The 15,827-nt window shown below is 46.2% G+C and overlaps 1 protein-coding gene across 1 annotated transcript in view; it reads left to right on the top strand.

The window, feature by feature from the left end:
* Positions 1 to 15,342, top strand: part of stk36 (serine/threonine kinase 36 (fused homolog, Drosophila)) — a 44,996-nt gene extending 29,654 nt beyond the window's left edge. Inside the window, exons 11-19 of the mRNA XM_084320186.1 lie at positions 3,021 to 3,197; positions 3,995 to 4,086; positions 5,111 to 5,174; positions 6,194 to 6,304; positions 6,432 to 6,506; positions 9,438 to 9,555; positions 10,757 to 10,883; positions 12,636 to 12,822; positions 14,013 to 15,342. Coding sequence (XP_084176312.1) covers positions 3,021 to 3,197; positions 3,995 to 4,086; positions 5,111 to 5,174; positions 6,194 to 6,304; positions 6,432 to 6,506; positions 9,438 to 9,555; positions 10,757 to 10,883; positions 12,636 to 12,822; positions 14,013 to 14,930 — 1,869 coding nt within the window. The 3' untranslated portion in view covers positions 14,931 to 15,342. The remainder of the gene's footprint in view (positions 1 to 3,020; positions 3,198 to 3,994; positions 4,087 to 5,110; positions 5,175 to 6,193; positions 6,305 to 6,431; positions 6,507 to 9,437; positions 9,556 to 10,756; positions 10,884 to 12,635; positions 12,823 to 14,012) is intronic.
* Positions 15,343 to 15,827: the final 485 nt, after the last annotated feature.

The following is a 15,827-nucleotide window of genomic DNA, read 5'->3' as shown; positions in this document are numbered from 1 at the left end:
TTCTTAGCACAAGTGACAGCTGTCAGATCTATGCCGTGCTAAACTCTGACAGCTCCGCGTCACCAAAAACATTTTATGAATGACATTCCACCAGCGCGTCTTCTCTAAGCCCAACCCCCAACCAACCTCATTAAAGTGACAGTGCTCCATCAATACATCAAAACAATCTAATGGTGAATTATGTCCATAGCACCCACTACACGTCAATCTTTCTTTCACCAATGTACAAACAGAGAATCAAAAGTACTCCTGTAGTCTCGCGAGAGGTGCAGAAATGGGATTTGACGTCAGAGGAGACGCTCCGGTCTGCGTTTCACTGCAAAGACTGGAATGTGTTCCGCGACACAGATAACATTAATGTCTACACGGAAACAGTGCTGAACTATGTTTGTACTATGGTGGAAGAAACAATTCCCACTACCAAAATGAGAGTTTACCCAAATCAAAAACCCTTGGTAGACAAATCCGTCCGTGAAGCTCTGAGAGAGCGCACCAAAGCATACAACGACGGCCTAGTGGCAGGCAACATGAATGACCACAAGGTGGCGCGATACAACGTAAGGAGGACAGTGTCAGAGGCCAAACGGCGCTACAGGGATACAATTGAACTCCAGTTTGAACAAGCTGACTCTAGAGCTATGTGGCAGGGGCTCAAAACGATGACAGACTACAAAGGCGCCTCCCTCAAACTGAACAGTGACATCTCCTTAGCAAATGACCTCAATACCTTCTATGCGAGGTTTGATGCTGGTAATAACAACACCAGCTCACAAGCCACGGCAAGGGGGGGGGGGGTCGGCTGCTGATGGAGGCGCAGTGTTCAGGGTAACAGAGCATGAGGTGAGGCGGACCTTTAAAAAAGTGAATATCAGGAAGGCAGCAGGTCCGGACGGCATCCCCGGCCGCGTCCTAAAAGTCTGTGCCGACCAACTGGCCCCAGTATTCACTGACATCTTCAACCTGTCCTTAGAACAGGCTGTCATCCCCACCTGCCTGAAGAAGTCCACTATTATCCCTGTACCCAAAAAATCCAAGCCTGCTTGCCTCAACGACTACCGCCCTGTAGCTCTCACCTCCATAGCCATGAAGTGCTTTGAGAAGCTAGTAAAGGGCTACATCTGCTCCTCCCTCCCCATCAACATGGACCCCCTGCAATTTGCATACCGCCCCAACAGGTCCACGGAGGACGCCATAGCCCATGTGCTGCACACAGCAGCATCACACCTGGACAAGAGGCAGGGGAACTATGTGAGAATGCTATTCATCGACTACAGCTCGGCATTCAATACCATAGTCCCCTCCATACTCATAGCCAAGCTCAGGGACCTGGGCTTGAACTATGACCTCTGCCAGTGGGTCTTGGACTTCCTGACTGGCAGACCCCAGGTGGTGAGGGCAGGCAACTGCACCTCCTCATCCATCACCCTCAACATAGGGGCCCCCCAGGGCTGTGTTCTGAGTCCCCTCCTCTACTCCCTGTACACACACGACTGTGTGGCTCAGCGGAGTAGCAATACAATCATCAAATTTGCTGACGACACAGTGGTGGTGGGCCTGATCTCTGCCAACGACGAGAGGGCCTACCTGGAAGAGGTCAAGGTCCTGGCGGGATGGTGCCAGGAAAACAGCCTCTCCCTGAACGTCAGCAAAACAAAGGAGATGATTGTGGACTTCAGGAGGTCGGGGGTCAAGGACTACAGCCCCCTCAGCATCGACGGGGCACCGGTTGAGAGAGTCAACAGCTTTAAGTACCTCGGAGCCTACATATCCGAGGACTTGACATGGACCACACACATTGACAGTGTTGTGAAGAAGGCACGACAACGCCTCTACTTCCTCAGGCGCCTAAGGAAGTTCCAAGTCAGTCAGAAGATCCTTAAGAACTTCTACTCATGTACAATAGAGAGCATCTTGACCGGCAACATCACCTCCTGGTTTGGGAATAGCACTGCACAAGACCGAAGCAGACTACAAAGAGTGACACGTTCAGCCGAACGCACAATTGGAGGGGGGCTCCCCACCCTCCAGAACATTTACAACAAGCGTTGCAAGGGCAAGGCTAAGAGAATCATTAAAGACTCCAGTCACCCGAACAACTGCCTCTTTGAACTGCTGCGGTCAGGCAAGCGATACCGGAGTCTCAAGGCGAGCACAGAAAGACTCAGAAGAAGCTTCTATCCCCAGGCCATCAGGCTGCTAAACGAACAATGAATGAACACTACACAACAACAACCACCATAGATCCTCCCCTACACAACAACAACCACCAAACGCACATAGCACACACATCCACACGCACACACTCACTTTAAACAAACACACTGTAGCACCCACTCCCCACACTTTATATTTATTGATGAAGGATTGCACTACAACTCGTACACCTTACTGTAAATTGTACCTAAATTGTACCTCATCCCATTTCTACTTTGCACTATATAGTACTGTACATTAGTACACTGCATAGTATTGTATATTATATGGTAACTCAGAACATTGTACATATGTCTATACCGAACACTGTGACCTCATTTTCTTCTTCTAAACTACATGCTATACTATGTTATTTGATACTATCTTGTCTAGCACAGTCTCTGGAGCGTAACAGTAAGAAGCATTTTGTATGAAAGTATTCTGTACTTCTGTATGACAACTATTAAAGAAACTTGAAACTTGAGAAACTTCCCCCTCCCCCCCTTACACTAAGCAAGCTCCTGACCTGGTGGACTAGACTCTTCTGTGTGTTTATATTGTGCTGTGTCGTGCTGTGCTGTATTTATGTATTTATTGTGTCATGTTGTGCTGTATTATGTATCCATTTCTGGGAAGGGGGGGGGGGGGGGGGGGGAATGTATCTATGTTCCTGTTTTATGTATTGTAGAGCTTATTACACTCTGTACCGATCAAGAATACCACCAACCTGGTTGTGTGGCAATAAAGGAATCTTGTATCTTGTATCTCTGCAGATACCTTGGGTGGCAGTATCTCAGTCTCATCTCTTGTGTTTTGTCTCTGGTCAGCTCTCCGATGGGAGCGTGGAAGGTGCTCTACAGATCGTTCAGCCACTGAAGGTGTTGCGCAACCTGCTCCTGACCTCTGGCCCCCAGCAGTTCCACCCTACTGCGTGTGATCTGGGACTGCCCCATCTCCTGTTCTCCTTGGTCCACGGTATTGTGGAGAACCCAGCGTCCGATGAGGTTAATATGATTTGAGATGTATTCTTCACATACCTCTGTGCGTTTCATCAAGAAAAAAGGACATTGTGAATGATAATAATGATGATAATGATTTATTGGTTTATTGCTCAACGAACAATAAACACTATGCAACAACCATCAAATGCACACAGCACACACATCCACACGCACACACTCACTTTAAACAAACAACACACTACAGCACCCACTCTCCACACTTTAGATCACCTAAACACACTTTATATTTATTGGTAAAGGATTTGCACTACAACTCGTACACCTTACTGTAAATTGTACCTAAATTGTACCTCATCCCATTTCTGCTTTGCACTATATAGTATTGTATATTAGTATATTGCATAGTATATTGTATATTGTATGGTAACTCAGTTACTTCTAGTCTGCATCGAACATTGTACATATGTCTATACTGAACACTGTGACCTCTATTTTTACTTCTTTTTACATGCTACTTTATTTTATTTCATACTTATCTTGTCTAGCACAGTCTCTGGAGCGTAACAGTAAGAAGCATTTTGTATAAAAGTATTCTGTACTTCTGTATGACAACTATTAAAGAAACTTGAAACTTAATAATGATGATGATGATGATGATAATAATAATGCTGATGATGATAATAATGATGATGATGATGATGATGATGATGATGATAATAATGACGACAGTAGGGCAGTGCAATGACCAGGAAGGGAATTGTCATAACGATTAAAATGCGGGATGGGAGAAATTCATCAGCTGTTGACTGACTTCCATCTCTCCTCTCTTGCCTGTGCAGCAGTCCTGGGGGGTGACAGCACTTGGAGAAATCATGTTGGTGCTCCTGACCTTCTGGGAGAGGCATTGTGACTGGATGCAAGAAGAGAATAGGTTTGAATATTCTGCCTTTCCTTTTTCAGCTGCGACCAGCAACTAACCCTTTGGAGCCAAATGTATTTCCTGTCCACTGTTGCGTCAGCAAACACTGCAACAGGAAGTAAAGCAAACACTGCAACAGGAAGTAAATCAAACACTGCAACAGGAAGTAAAGCAAACACTGCAACAGGAAGTAAATCAAACACTGCAACAGGAAGTAAATCAAACACTGCAACAGGAAGTAAATCAAACACTGCAACAGGAAGTAAAGCAAACACTGCAACAGGAAGTAAAGCAAACACTGCAACAGGAAGTAAAGCAAACACTGCAACAGGAAGTAAATCAAACACTGCAACAGGAAGTAAATCAAACACTGCAACAGGAAGTAAATCAAACACTGCAACAGGAAGTAAATCAAACACTGCAACAGGAAGTAAATCAAACACTGCAACAGAAAGTAAATCAAACACTGCAACAGGAAGTAAAGCAAACACTGCAACAGGAAGTAAATAAAACACTGCAACAGGAAGTAAAGCAAACACTGCAACAGGAAGTAAAGCAAACACTGCAACAGGAAGTAAAGCAAACACTGCAACAGGAAGTAAAGCAAACACTGCAACAGGAAGTAAAGCAAACACTGCAACAGGAAGTAAACACGGGTCCTTTCAGAACGTTATTGTTGTCACTTTGAATCCCTCTATAGGTCACTCTGTCAGTCGCTCCACAGAATTCCCCACCCTCTAGCGAGCACAGTTTTCACCCTAGGAGGCTGGGACTTTGCATGGAGGTTAAGGGTGTGTGTTCATGCCAGTGGGCTAAAGGGGGGTGTGGTGATGGGAGTGGCCTATCGCAAAAATGCACATATTAATAGTATTATAGAAATAACTTGAATTCAAGATTTTTTTGGTGGATTTTCACTTTGCTCGTATTCATGTGTGTTATTTGCATTTGTATACAGTAGCCAGATACCTTTCTATCATAACATGAACAAGATCACAGGGTGATACATATGACCTCATGAACTCCTCTCTCCCTGTAGAATGGAAGAGTTCAGTAAGAACTTTGTCAAGATTCTCAGCTGGCCCGACCCAAACCCCTTGGCAGTAAGTATATCTTATTATAAGAGATATATATATATATATTCATTTATAATCAGGCTTCATCTCATTTACAACTTGTACAAAATGCTGCAGCTAGACTGTTGTCCAGATGTAAAACAGAAAGAAAGGGAACATTACTCCAATCCTATTTAAAATCCTCCTGTTTGTTATAAAGGCACTGCATGGCCTTGTCCCTGGCTATATTCCAGACCCACTGCTAGGCCCTGAGGTCCAGCAAGGACTGCTACCCATCTAACCCTAGCCACTGCTAGTAGGGGTGGGGGGGGGAATCGATACGTAGTAGTATCGCAATACTTTGCGTGGCGATACTGTATCGATACAGGGACGCCAGGTATCGATATTTAATTATTTATAAAAAAAAAATATATATATATGTATTTGTATTTTCATTTTTTTGTATAAGGAAGTTGCATTGTTCATTTCAATACCTGTAATAGTACAGTAGTCCACACACACACACACGTGTGCATTCAGTTAAGTTGGAATATGACTAATACAAACAGTTCAGTTTGTCAGGTACATGCAACACAGATTACAGTGTTGACATCTGTCTGCTTGAGAAAATACCATGTTCTGCAATAAAAATGATTGAAGTGAGATGAACAGACTGAACTTTATTTTATTAGATAAAACATGTTGACAGAGTTTTACTTTGCAGCTGAAAAAAGGTAATAAATCGCAATATATCGCAATATTAATATCGCAATATATTTAGTATCGCAATACTATCGTATCGTGATAGTATCGTATCATGAGGCCTCTGGTGATTCCCACCCCTAACTGCTAGGCCCTGAGGTAAGGACTGCTACCCATCCGGTTCTAGAGGTTCAGTCTAGTGCTTCAGTCTAGCGGCTCAGTCTATTGGTTCAGTCTAATGGTTCAGTCTATTGGTTCAGTCTAGTGGTTCAGTCTAGCAGTTCAGTCTATTGGTTCAGTCTAATGGTTCAGTCTCGTGTCTCTGGTCTACTGTGTCATCTTAGTTGTCTTCGTCTCTCATCCAGCCTCTAGCGGCCTCCGTTTTGTCCATGTTCACCCATCACGGCGTCTCTGTGGACGTTACCATGGCTACGCTGACCGCTCGTCTGGAAGGCCTGCTCTCGGACTCCAATAAGGTACATATATATACGTACTGTACCGAACAATTTGTATCCTGTGTGCCTGTGTATTCTGGTGTTTTTTAATAGGACTATAACGTGATGCAATATTCAGCCGTTTCTCCCAACTCCCTGCCTCTCTCAGACCCAGCGGTCACTGCCCTCAGGCTGGGGACAGGGCGATGGCCTCCTGTCTTTGGTTCTACACACTCTCCTGGAGGTGAGACAGTGACAAAAATCTGCTGCAGCAGAAACATACATTTATTTTAAAATGTGAGACGAAGAACCATATAACTCCATTTTGAAAAATATTTTGGACATCCCCTGTATTTGTGTTGGTGATTTATCACCAGAAAGTACTTGACCTCTAAAGTACTCAACTAGGCCTGCCGCGATAAGCAATAAATCGATTAATCGGCGCGATAATTAAAATGAATGCAATGATTTTGACGGGCGAGATTAATTGCTATTTGCACGTTTGTTTTAATGAGGCGGAACCAGTACCCCTTGTCAGTCACTCCGTGTGGGGAGGCGGGCCGCTGGCGTTACTAGAGCACAGCACAGGAGCTCCTGTGAGCACATAGCTTAACTACATTTCTCAATACCAAGTAGCGTTCTTTGTAGTGTAGCTATTTTTAGACCCAAGTAGTTACTCGCTACTGCCCGGAGAAACTCTACTGCTAAATAAAGATTAAAGATCTAGCGTTGATGCTATTCAATGCTATCAACATTAGCTAAATAGCTAACAAACTAAATACAATGTATAGCATAGCTACAACACACAATAACGTTAATACAATTACATGCATCATTGTTTACAATGAACGGGTGGGGCTAGTCAAAGGACTGGACACGGGGACAAGTTAAACATGAATTAATGTATTATAACAGATAGTTTCGAGTCGTGCCTACGCACCACAGGGCTATTCTATTATATACGGCTTTGACGCTTCCTCCTCATCGTTGATTGCCTGTAGTAGCTGCATCTAACGTTAGTAGCTAACGTTAAAACTAACCTAAAGTTAGTTGTTCACCAACAATCTCAACATTTGTTTTATCATTAGCTCAAAAACACAGAACCGGACGAGACAAATTGTCCGCTCATACGTTCTGCTAGGATAATAACAACAATACTTCCGGTCGGTTGGTTTCAAAATAAAAGTCTAAAACACCGGAAAAGACATTTATTTTGTACAGCGTTTTCCTCCACGAGTACTCGAGTACATCATGTGATCAATCGATCTGGATTATTTTTGCCCATCCCTAGTTTATCCTGTGCTGAAGTCTCCATTCCAATAGAGATAGTATATATTTTGGTGTTTATTTGATTATTGTTTCACTGCCTTTTTATTTATTATGTTTCCACAGTTTTTTCCTCATACTTTATTAACATTTTGTACATAATAATACATGTGCATGTTAAAAGGATGACACAAAAAGCCAGACAGAGGGCTTGTTTCCAGTTTCAGTGTTTTATAATAAACAATCAAACTGAGCATTTTTTTATTTAGGATATTTAAAATGTCTTCCAATGTTAAATAAAGGTTTATTGCACTATTATTATATTAGTAAAAAAAATAAAAAGGTTAATTGAAAACTTTTGGGAAATACATTTCTCAAAAAAAAAAACTCTCAAAACCGCAATAATATCGCTTAGCGCAATAACTTTCTGGGACAATTAATCGCCCAGAAAAATTTGTTATCGTGACAGGCCTTTAACTATGAATGAACACAACACTCTAACTTACCATCTTTAGATAATAAAGTACTCAACCTCTACTGTCTTTAACTAGGAATGAACACAACACTCTAACTTACCATCTTTAGATAATAAAGTACTCAGCCTCTACTGTCTTTTAACTATGAATGAACACAACAATCGAACTTACCATTTTTAGATAATAAAGTACTCAACCTCTACTGTCTTTAACTATGAATGAACACAACCCTCTAACTCACCATCTTTAGATAATAAAGTACTCAGCCTCTACTGTCTTTTAACTATGAATGAACACAACACTCTAACTTACCATCTTTAGATAATAAAGTACTCAGCCTCTTCTGTCTTTTAACTATGAATGAACACAACACTCTAACTCACCATCTTTAGATAATAAAGTACTCAACCTCTACTGTCTTTAACTATGAATGAACACAACACTCTAACTCACCATCTTTAGATAATAAAGTACTCAACCTCTACTGTCTTTAACTATGAATGAACACAACACTCTAACTCACCATCTTTAGATAATAAAGTACTCAACCTCCACTGTCTTTAACTATGAATGAACACAACAATGATCCCCTCAATTTTATATAACAATTTATCAATAAGTCTTGAGAGACACAACCATTCCACCAGACATGCTTCTGCACGAGGTTTTACACTTCCAAAAGTGAGGTCGAATGCAATGAAGCGAACTGTCATGTTCCGTGGTATGCAGGAATGGAACTCTCTTCCCAGACATGTTAAGCAGGAGAATAGTAAATGCCGTTTCAAAATCTTGGTAAAACAACATTTTCAACCAAAGAAATTGACATTCCCTAATAGATAGTGTGTACGTAAATTAAAATGTATGTGTCTGATAAATAGATAGGTATATATGGATGAAAAGGCATGTGTCTGATAGGGATATATTGTTAAAATATTGTATAATTTTGTATTTTTATATTGTATTATGAATTTGATTAGGGTTTTTATTGTTGTTTTAATTGTCTGTATGACATGTAAATGTTGTGAGTGTAGAAGGGTTTTTATTGTTGTTTTAATGGTCTGTATGTCATGTAAATGTTATGAGTGTATAAGGGTTTTTATTGTTGTTTTAATTGTCTGTATGACATGTAAATGTTGTGAGTGTATACGTCTGTAACTGTATTTTATGTGTTATGGACCCCAGGAAGAATAGCCCCAGCACTGATGTGGCTAATGGGGATCCAAATAAACTTAAACTTAAACTTAAACTTAAACACTCTAACTCACCATCTTTAGATAATAAAGTGCTCAACCTTTACGGTCTTTAACTAGGAATGAACACAACACCCTAACTCACCATCTTTAGATAATAAAGTTTAAAAACAAACCTAAAACAGAGTTATAAGGCTCTTTGTCTCCATTGTAATGACCTCGTCCACCTTCCTCTTCCATCAGCGTGAAAACGCTGCACTGTCTCCGCCTTTGGATCCACAAACGTTGCTCCACCTGACCTGCAGAATCGGCGCTTCACTGGAGAAGACGCCGCCCGACACCGACTTCTGCTCTGTGAACGGTAAAGTGTGCTGTGACATTTAAAAAGACAGTAAATCCAATAGTCTTACTGCAAAAGCGGGCCATTCGGAACCTTTTCAAGGCTGGTTACTATGAACACACAAATCCATTGTTTATAAAGTCTCATATTATGAAATTTAATGATTTGGTTTAGCAAAGTTACTCCCAGATGGGGTGCAAATGTTTTTTTCAATAAATGAAAGAAAATATGATTTGAGAGATATTTGTAAATGTACTCTTCAAAAAGCTAAGAAAGGGATTTAAAGGAGGTGTATTTCTATTATTGGGGTTAACTTGTGGAACAATGCTGATATACAGTTAAGCATGAGTAATTCACTTTTGGTTTTTAAGAAAATGGTTTGTAAAGCTATTTTTGAAAACTACAAAGGTGAATAATACAGTTTTTTGCTATTTTCTTTTAGAATACTGTTTTGGAGTCTTAGTTTTGTTAAGAATATAGGACAGGCATATATAAGCATTATGCTTCAGTCTGTACCTTTTCAGTCACTGTCAAATCAAATATTGTTAAATGATGGTGTATATAGTATTGTGTGAGATGATGACTGAATAAACTACTACTACTATACGACACCTCGACTCCAGCTGAATGCTACGTCTAGATACTCTGTAGCTCTACGGCAGCGGTTCCCAAACTTTTTTGGCCATGCACCCCCCCCCCCCGTCACCTCCCGACCTAGCTGACGCACCCCCCAATGCCCAACATAAAAAAGACAACACAGTCTATTCATAGGCGCACTAAAGGCATCAGGTTTAATCCAATAAGAACACATACCAAAGTGCAGTAGGCCTATGACAAACAAATAAAATACTTCACCACACGAAAGAACAAGATGAGAATTACATGCGTAGACTCAGAAACAGATTGGCCAAAAAACAAAAACGCATTTTCATGGATTTTCAAGTGCAGTGGCCTGCAGAAAGAGAGCAAGGGGGCAGAGAGAAGGAGTACGTTTTTAATTGAAAAGTTTCGTAAATTTCATGATTTACACAGTGAAAATCCCCATATGAAATAATGTATATTAGTTATATTTATTAGTAAAATAACACCATAGCACCGCCATTAGCCTTTTCATGTCACGCACCCCCAAGAGGGCTCTCGCGCACCACAAGGGGTGCACGCACCACAGTTTGGGAACCGCTGCTCTACGGTAACGTCTTGTGCCGTGTCTCTCTCCCCTCAGGAGCGTCTGTCCTCCTGTCCATCCTGCTGTACGTCTTCACCAAGGATCCGCACTCCTGCGTTACTCTGTTTGCAGACAGTCGCTCGAAATGCGTATACGCCCTCGGCCGCCTGCTGCACACTGATTGGTTAGTGGTTTCACATGTTTTCCTATGCGGCATATCCTCTCCTTCAAAAATTCCAGAAAGGGTTAATACTAGGGATGTCCGATATTGTCGCCCGATATTGGAATTAAAATGTAATATCGGAAATTATCGGTATTGGTTTAAATATATTTTGGGGGGGGGGGGGGTGGGGGGGACCCCGCATATATCGGTATCGGTTGATATCGGTATCGGAAATTAAGAGTTGGACAATATCGGTATATCGGTAAAAAAAAGCCAATATCGAACATCCCTAGTTAATACTCTTCATTCGTTTATTTTAACGTCTTCTCGGAATTCTAAAACTCGTATCGACAGTTTCAACTTGACGACGTCAGCATTCTGAGCGGACTACATTTGACACTGCAACAAGAAGTCAACCGCAGTCTAAGCGGTTTCCCCTCGCGACACAATTCCAACAAAATTGCCCGCAGCTTTCGATAGCCAGTAACCGAAAGGTCACTGGTTCGAACCCCCGGCCTGCGACAGGAGGGTGTAATCCAGCTGTGGGCTGGTGACTGAAGGGTGGCTGGTATTAACATCTACGGTGCCCACCATCCTGCCCTAAGTGCCCTTGAGCAAGGCACTGAATACCCAAACTGCTCCAGGGGCCTCTGCACTGCGGTTGACCCTGACCTCTCTGATGAGATGCATGTGTGGGGGACTGTGTGTATGTGTCACTAGGAGGGATATGAGGACTGTGTGTATCTGTAACTAGGAGGGATATGAGGACTGTGTGTATCTGTAACTAGGAGGGATATGAGCACTGTGTGTATCTGTAACTAGGAGGGATATGAGCACTGTGTGTATGTGTCACTTAGGAGGGATATGAGGACTGTGTGTATGTGTCACTTAGGAGGGATATGAGGACTGTGTGTATGTGTCACTAGGAGGGATATGAGGACTGTGTGTATGTGTCACTAGGAGGGATATGAGGACTGTGTGTATGTGTAACTAGGAGGGATATGAGGACTGTGTGTGTGTCACTAGGAGGGATATGAGCACTGTGTGTATGTGTCACTAGGAGGGATATGAGCACTGTGTGTGTGTGTGTAACTAGGAGGGATATGAGCACTGTGTGTATGTGTCACTAGGAGGGATATGAGCACTGTGTGTATGTGTAACTAGGAGGGATATGAGGACTGTGTGTATGTGTCACTAGGAGGGATATGAGCACTGTGTGTATGTAACTAGGAGGGATATGAGCACTGTGTGTATGTGTCACTAGGAGGGATATGAGGACTGTGTGTATGTGTCACTAGGAGGGATATGAGGACTGTGTGTATGTGTAACTAGGAGGGATATGCGAAAGGACCATTGCCTTGTGATGAAATAATGGTCTTCAAGCTGTAGCTGTATCATCATCGTCATCGTTAGAATGTTCAGTTCTCAGTATTCTAATCTCACGTGAATGGACGACTAGAGTCTACTCTCTACTCTCTGGAGCGTGATAGTAGACGGTAAACACCTCCTCCTTGGGGAGCTCCAGTAGCTCACCGCGTACCTCGAACGCTATTTTGGCGTCGGGGACAACCGTGCGCGTCACGGATCTGGGGTAGCGAGTTCGACTCCCGGACAAGCCGTATTTTCTCAGAGTGTCTTTCCCCCGATCTATACCCCCATTCAACCTGTTTCTGTCGGTCATGCTTGACCAGAAAAAAGCGATAAACGCTAAAAGAACCAGCTGACTGGTCAAAGTTTAAAAAAAAAAAAAAAAAAACTCCTCCTTCCCGACAGTCACCGCAGGCCGCCTGAAGGGACCCCCGCCGGTGGACTCGGGGAGGATGATTCCGGTCTGGGCAGCTTGTCGGCGCTGAGCTGCCAGTTGCTGTGTTTTCCGTTCGCCCTGGACCTGCCGCCAGAGACCACGGAGCAGCTCCTCCAGCTGTACGACGGCTGTGGGGTCGTCCCCGGCCTCCTGCAGGTGAGCCTCAGCATGTCCCTCCCCTCCTGCAGGTGAGCCTCAGCATGTCCCTCCCCTCCTGCAGGTGAGCCTCAGCATGTCCCTCCCCTCCTGCAGGTGAGCCTCAGCATGTCCCTCCCCTCCTGCAGGTGAGCCTCAGCATGTCCCTCCCCTCCTGCAGGTGAGCCTCAGCATGTCCCTCCCCTCCTGCAGGTGAGCCTCAGCATGTCCCTCCCCTCCTGCAGGTGAGCCTCAGCATGTCCCTCCCCTCCTGCAGGTGAGCCTCAGGTTGTCCCTCCCCTCCTGCAGGTGGGCCTCAGCATGTCCCTCCCCTCCTGCAGGTGGGCCTCAGCATGTCCCTCCCCTCCTGCAGGTGAGCCTCAGCATGTCCCTCCCCTCCTGCAGGTGAGCCTCAGCATGTCCCTCCCCTCCTGCAGGTGAGCCTCAGCATGTCCCTCCCCTCCTGCAGGTGAGCCTCAGCATGTCCCTCCCCTCCTGCAGGTGAGCCTCAGGTTGTCCCTCCCCTCCTGCAGGTGGGCCTCAGCATGTCCCTCCCCTCCTGCAGGTGAGCCTCAGCATGTCCCTCCCCTCCTGCAGGTGAGCCTCGGCATGTCCATCCCCTCCTGCAGGTGAGCCTCAGCATGTCCCTCCCCTCCTGCAGGTGGGCCTCAGCATGTCCCTCCCCTCCTGCAGGTGGACCTCAGGTTGTCCCTCCCCTCCTGCAGGTGAGCCTCAGCATGTCCCTCCCCTCCTGCAGGTGAGCCTCAGCATGTCCCTCCCCTCCTGCAGGTGAGCCTCGGCATGTCCATCCCCTCCTGCAGGTGAGCCTCAGCATGTCCCTCCCCTCCTGCAGGTGAGCCTCAGGTTGTCCCTCCCCTCCTGCAGGTGAGCCTCAGGTTGTCCCTCCCCTCCCCTCCTCCAAGGGGGTATCTCAGCCAGTCCAGGGTCCAGTAACACGTGTGTGTGTGTGTGTGTGTGTGTGTGTGTGTGTGTGTGTGTGTGTGTGTGTGTGTGTGTGTGTGTGTGTGTGTGTGTGTGTGTGTGTGTGTGTGTGTGTGTGTGTGTGTGTGTGTGTGTGTGTGTGTGTGTGTGTGTGTGTGTGTGTGTGTGTGTGTGTGTGTGTGTGTGTGTGTGTGTGTGTGTGTGTGTGTGTGTGTGTGTGTGTGTGTGTGTGTGTGTGTGTGTGTGTGTGTGTGTGTGTGTGACGGCAGGCCATCAGAACCCTCCCCCCCTCCCTCCTGGAGCTGCCTCTCTCTCTGCTGTCCCGCCTCCTCCTCTGTGACCCCACGCGCTCCACCCCCCGCCTCAGAGCCGCCGCCAGCTCCTGTGGCTTCTTCCCTCTGCCGGCTCCCCCCTCCTCCTCCTCCTCCTCCTCCTCCGCGGACCGAGGCCCCACCCCCGAGGGCAGGACGGCCGACTCCCTGCTGTGCGCCTTGCTGCGGTGCGACGTCCTGTGGGGCTCCGCGGCGGAGCTCCTGACCCTGCTGTCCCGGGTCGTGCGCTGTTCCCCCCTCGGGGGGCCCCCCGCCTCCCCCCCGCCGCCCCTCCCCCTGACCCCCGCGCTGCTCCGCCCGGCCCTGGCTCACCCCGACGAGCGCGTCCGAGCCGCGGCCTGCAGCCTGCTGGGGGGCTGGGATCCGTTCACACGCGGCGCTGGGCGGCCCGAGCCTGGAGCGGCCGCCTTCTTCAGGGACATGATAGAGCGCCTGGGGGGCGACCCGTCCGTGCCCGTCCGGCGTGTGGCCAGCAGGGCCGTGGGGAACTGGCTGGGGTTCATGGGGCGGGCGGGGCTCACGCGCGGGAGGTCAGGGTCAGCTACTACAGGGTCGGGGGACTCCTCCCCGGAGGACGGGAGGAGGAGGTGGCTGGAGGAGGCCGAGAGGAGCGCCGCTCCGCTGGTGTCCCTCGTCGTGAGCGACCCGGACGCCCTCACGCGACGCCACTGCTGCGCCGCCCTGGGGAACCTGGCCGGCGTCCGCGGGCCCGGAGCGTCCTCCTCCCTGCTGTCTCCCGAGGGCGGAGACTTGTCCCGCCGGCTCCTCGCGGCCTCGCGCGGCGATGTCGACCCCGCGGTGAGGCGCACTGCCATGCAGACCCTCCTCGCGTTCAGTCGGCAGGTCGCGACATGACTGCGGGAGGGAAGATGGTGATACTTCTGTGCATTTTGAAAAGTTCTAGTTTGGTTATTGTAGGAATACTAGGTTCTTAACTTAAAAAAAATGCACTCACACATTCACACACCGACGGCGGAGGCGACCATGCAAGGTGCCGACCTGCTCATCGGGAGCAATTAGGGGTTAAGTGTGTCGCTCAAGGACACTTCGACACGCTGCCCGGGAGGAGCGGGAATCAAACCCGGAACATCCTGCTCTACCTCCTGAGCCACTGTCTGCACTTATTTTGTGTCTTGGTGTAAGATAATGGAAGAAGTAATCCACCAGCGACTTCCTGTCTCTGTTTGATTAATTGATAATGTGGCGTCGTTGTTAATCCACTGTGATCAGATTGTTTTGGTTTCATGTGTAAACTGTTGTATATTATAAGCTAAATATCTCTGTGTGACAGTAAAGTGTTTTGACTGTGATTTGAATCCATGCATTCTGTCGTTACTCTATGCACTCGGAACGAAAACACGTAAAAATAAGAAAAATTGTGACATTTCATTGCCCTCTCGGAGGAGGGGAACTCAGACTAGACATTGACAAATAAATTACAACTAAGGACAATGAAGGACAACAACGAATACACATGACAAGGGAAGGGGGGGGGGGGCAGAGAGGGGAGTAAGTAAAGTAGAGGGTGAGGAGGGGGATTGAGAGAAGGGTGGGTTGGAGAGTGGATGGCTCACAGATTTCTATCAATAAGAGCCCATATACACAGAGCGTTCCCCTGTATACAAGTCGTTTTTTGCTGGGCTACCAGGAGCTTGGTGTGTCTGGCGAGAGCTTGTATGGAACACGTGAGAATTTAAATTGATGCGAAAGTGCAGCCGCCAGTTCAGTGTTGTTTTGTGTTTTTATTTTTTG

This window comes from Notolepis coatsorum (assembly GCF_963971535.1).
Source record: "Notolepis coatsorum genome assembly, chromosome: 8".
Classification (NCBI taxonomy): Eukaryota; Metazoa; Chordata; class Actinopteri; order Aulopiformes; family Paralepididae; genus Notolepis; species Notolepis coatsorum.
This window is presented reverse-complemented; position numbering and strand designations above follow the sequence as displayed.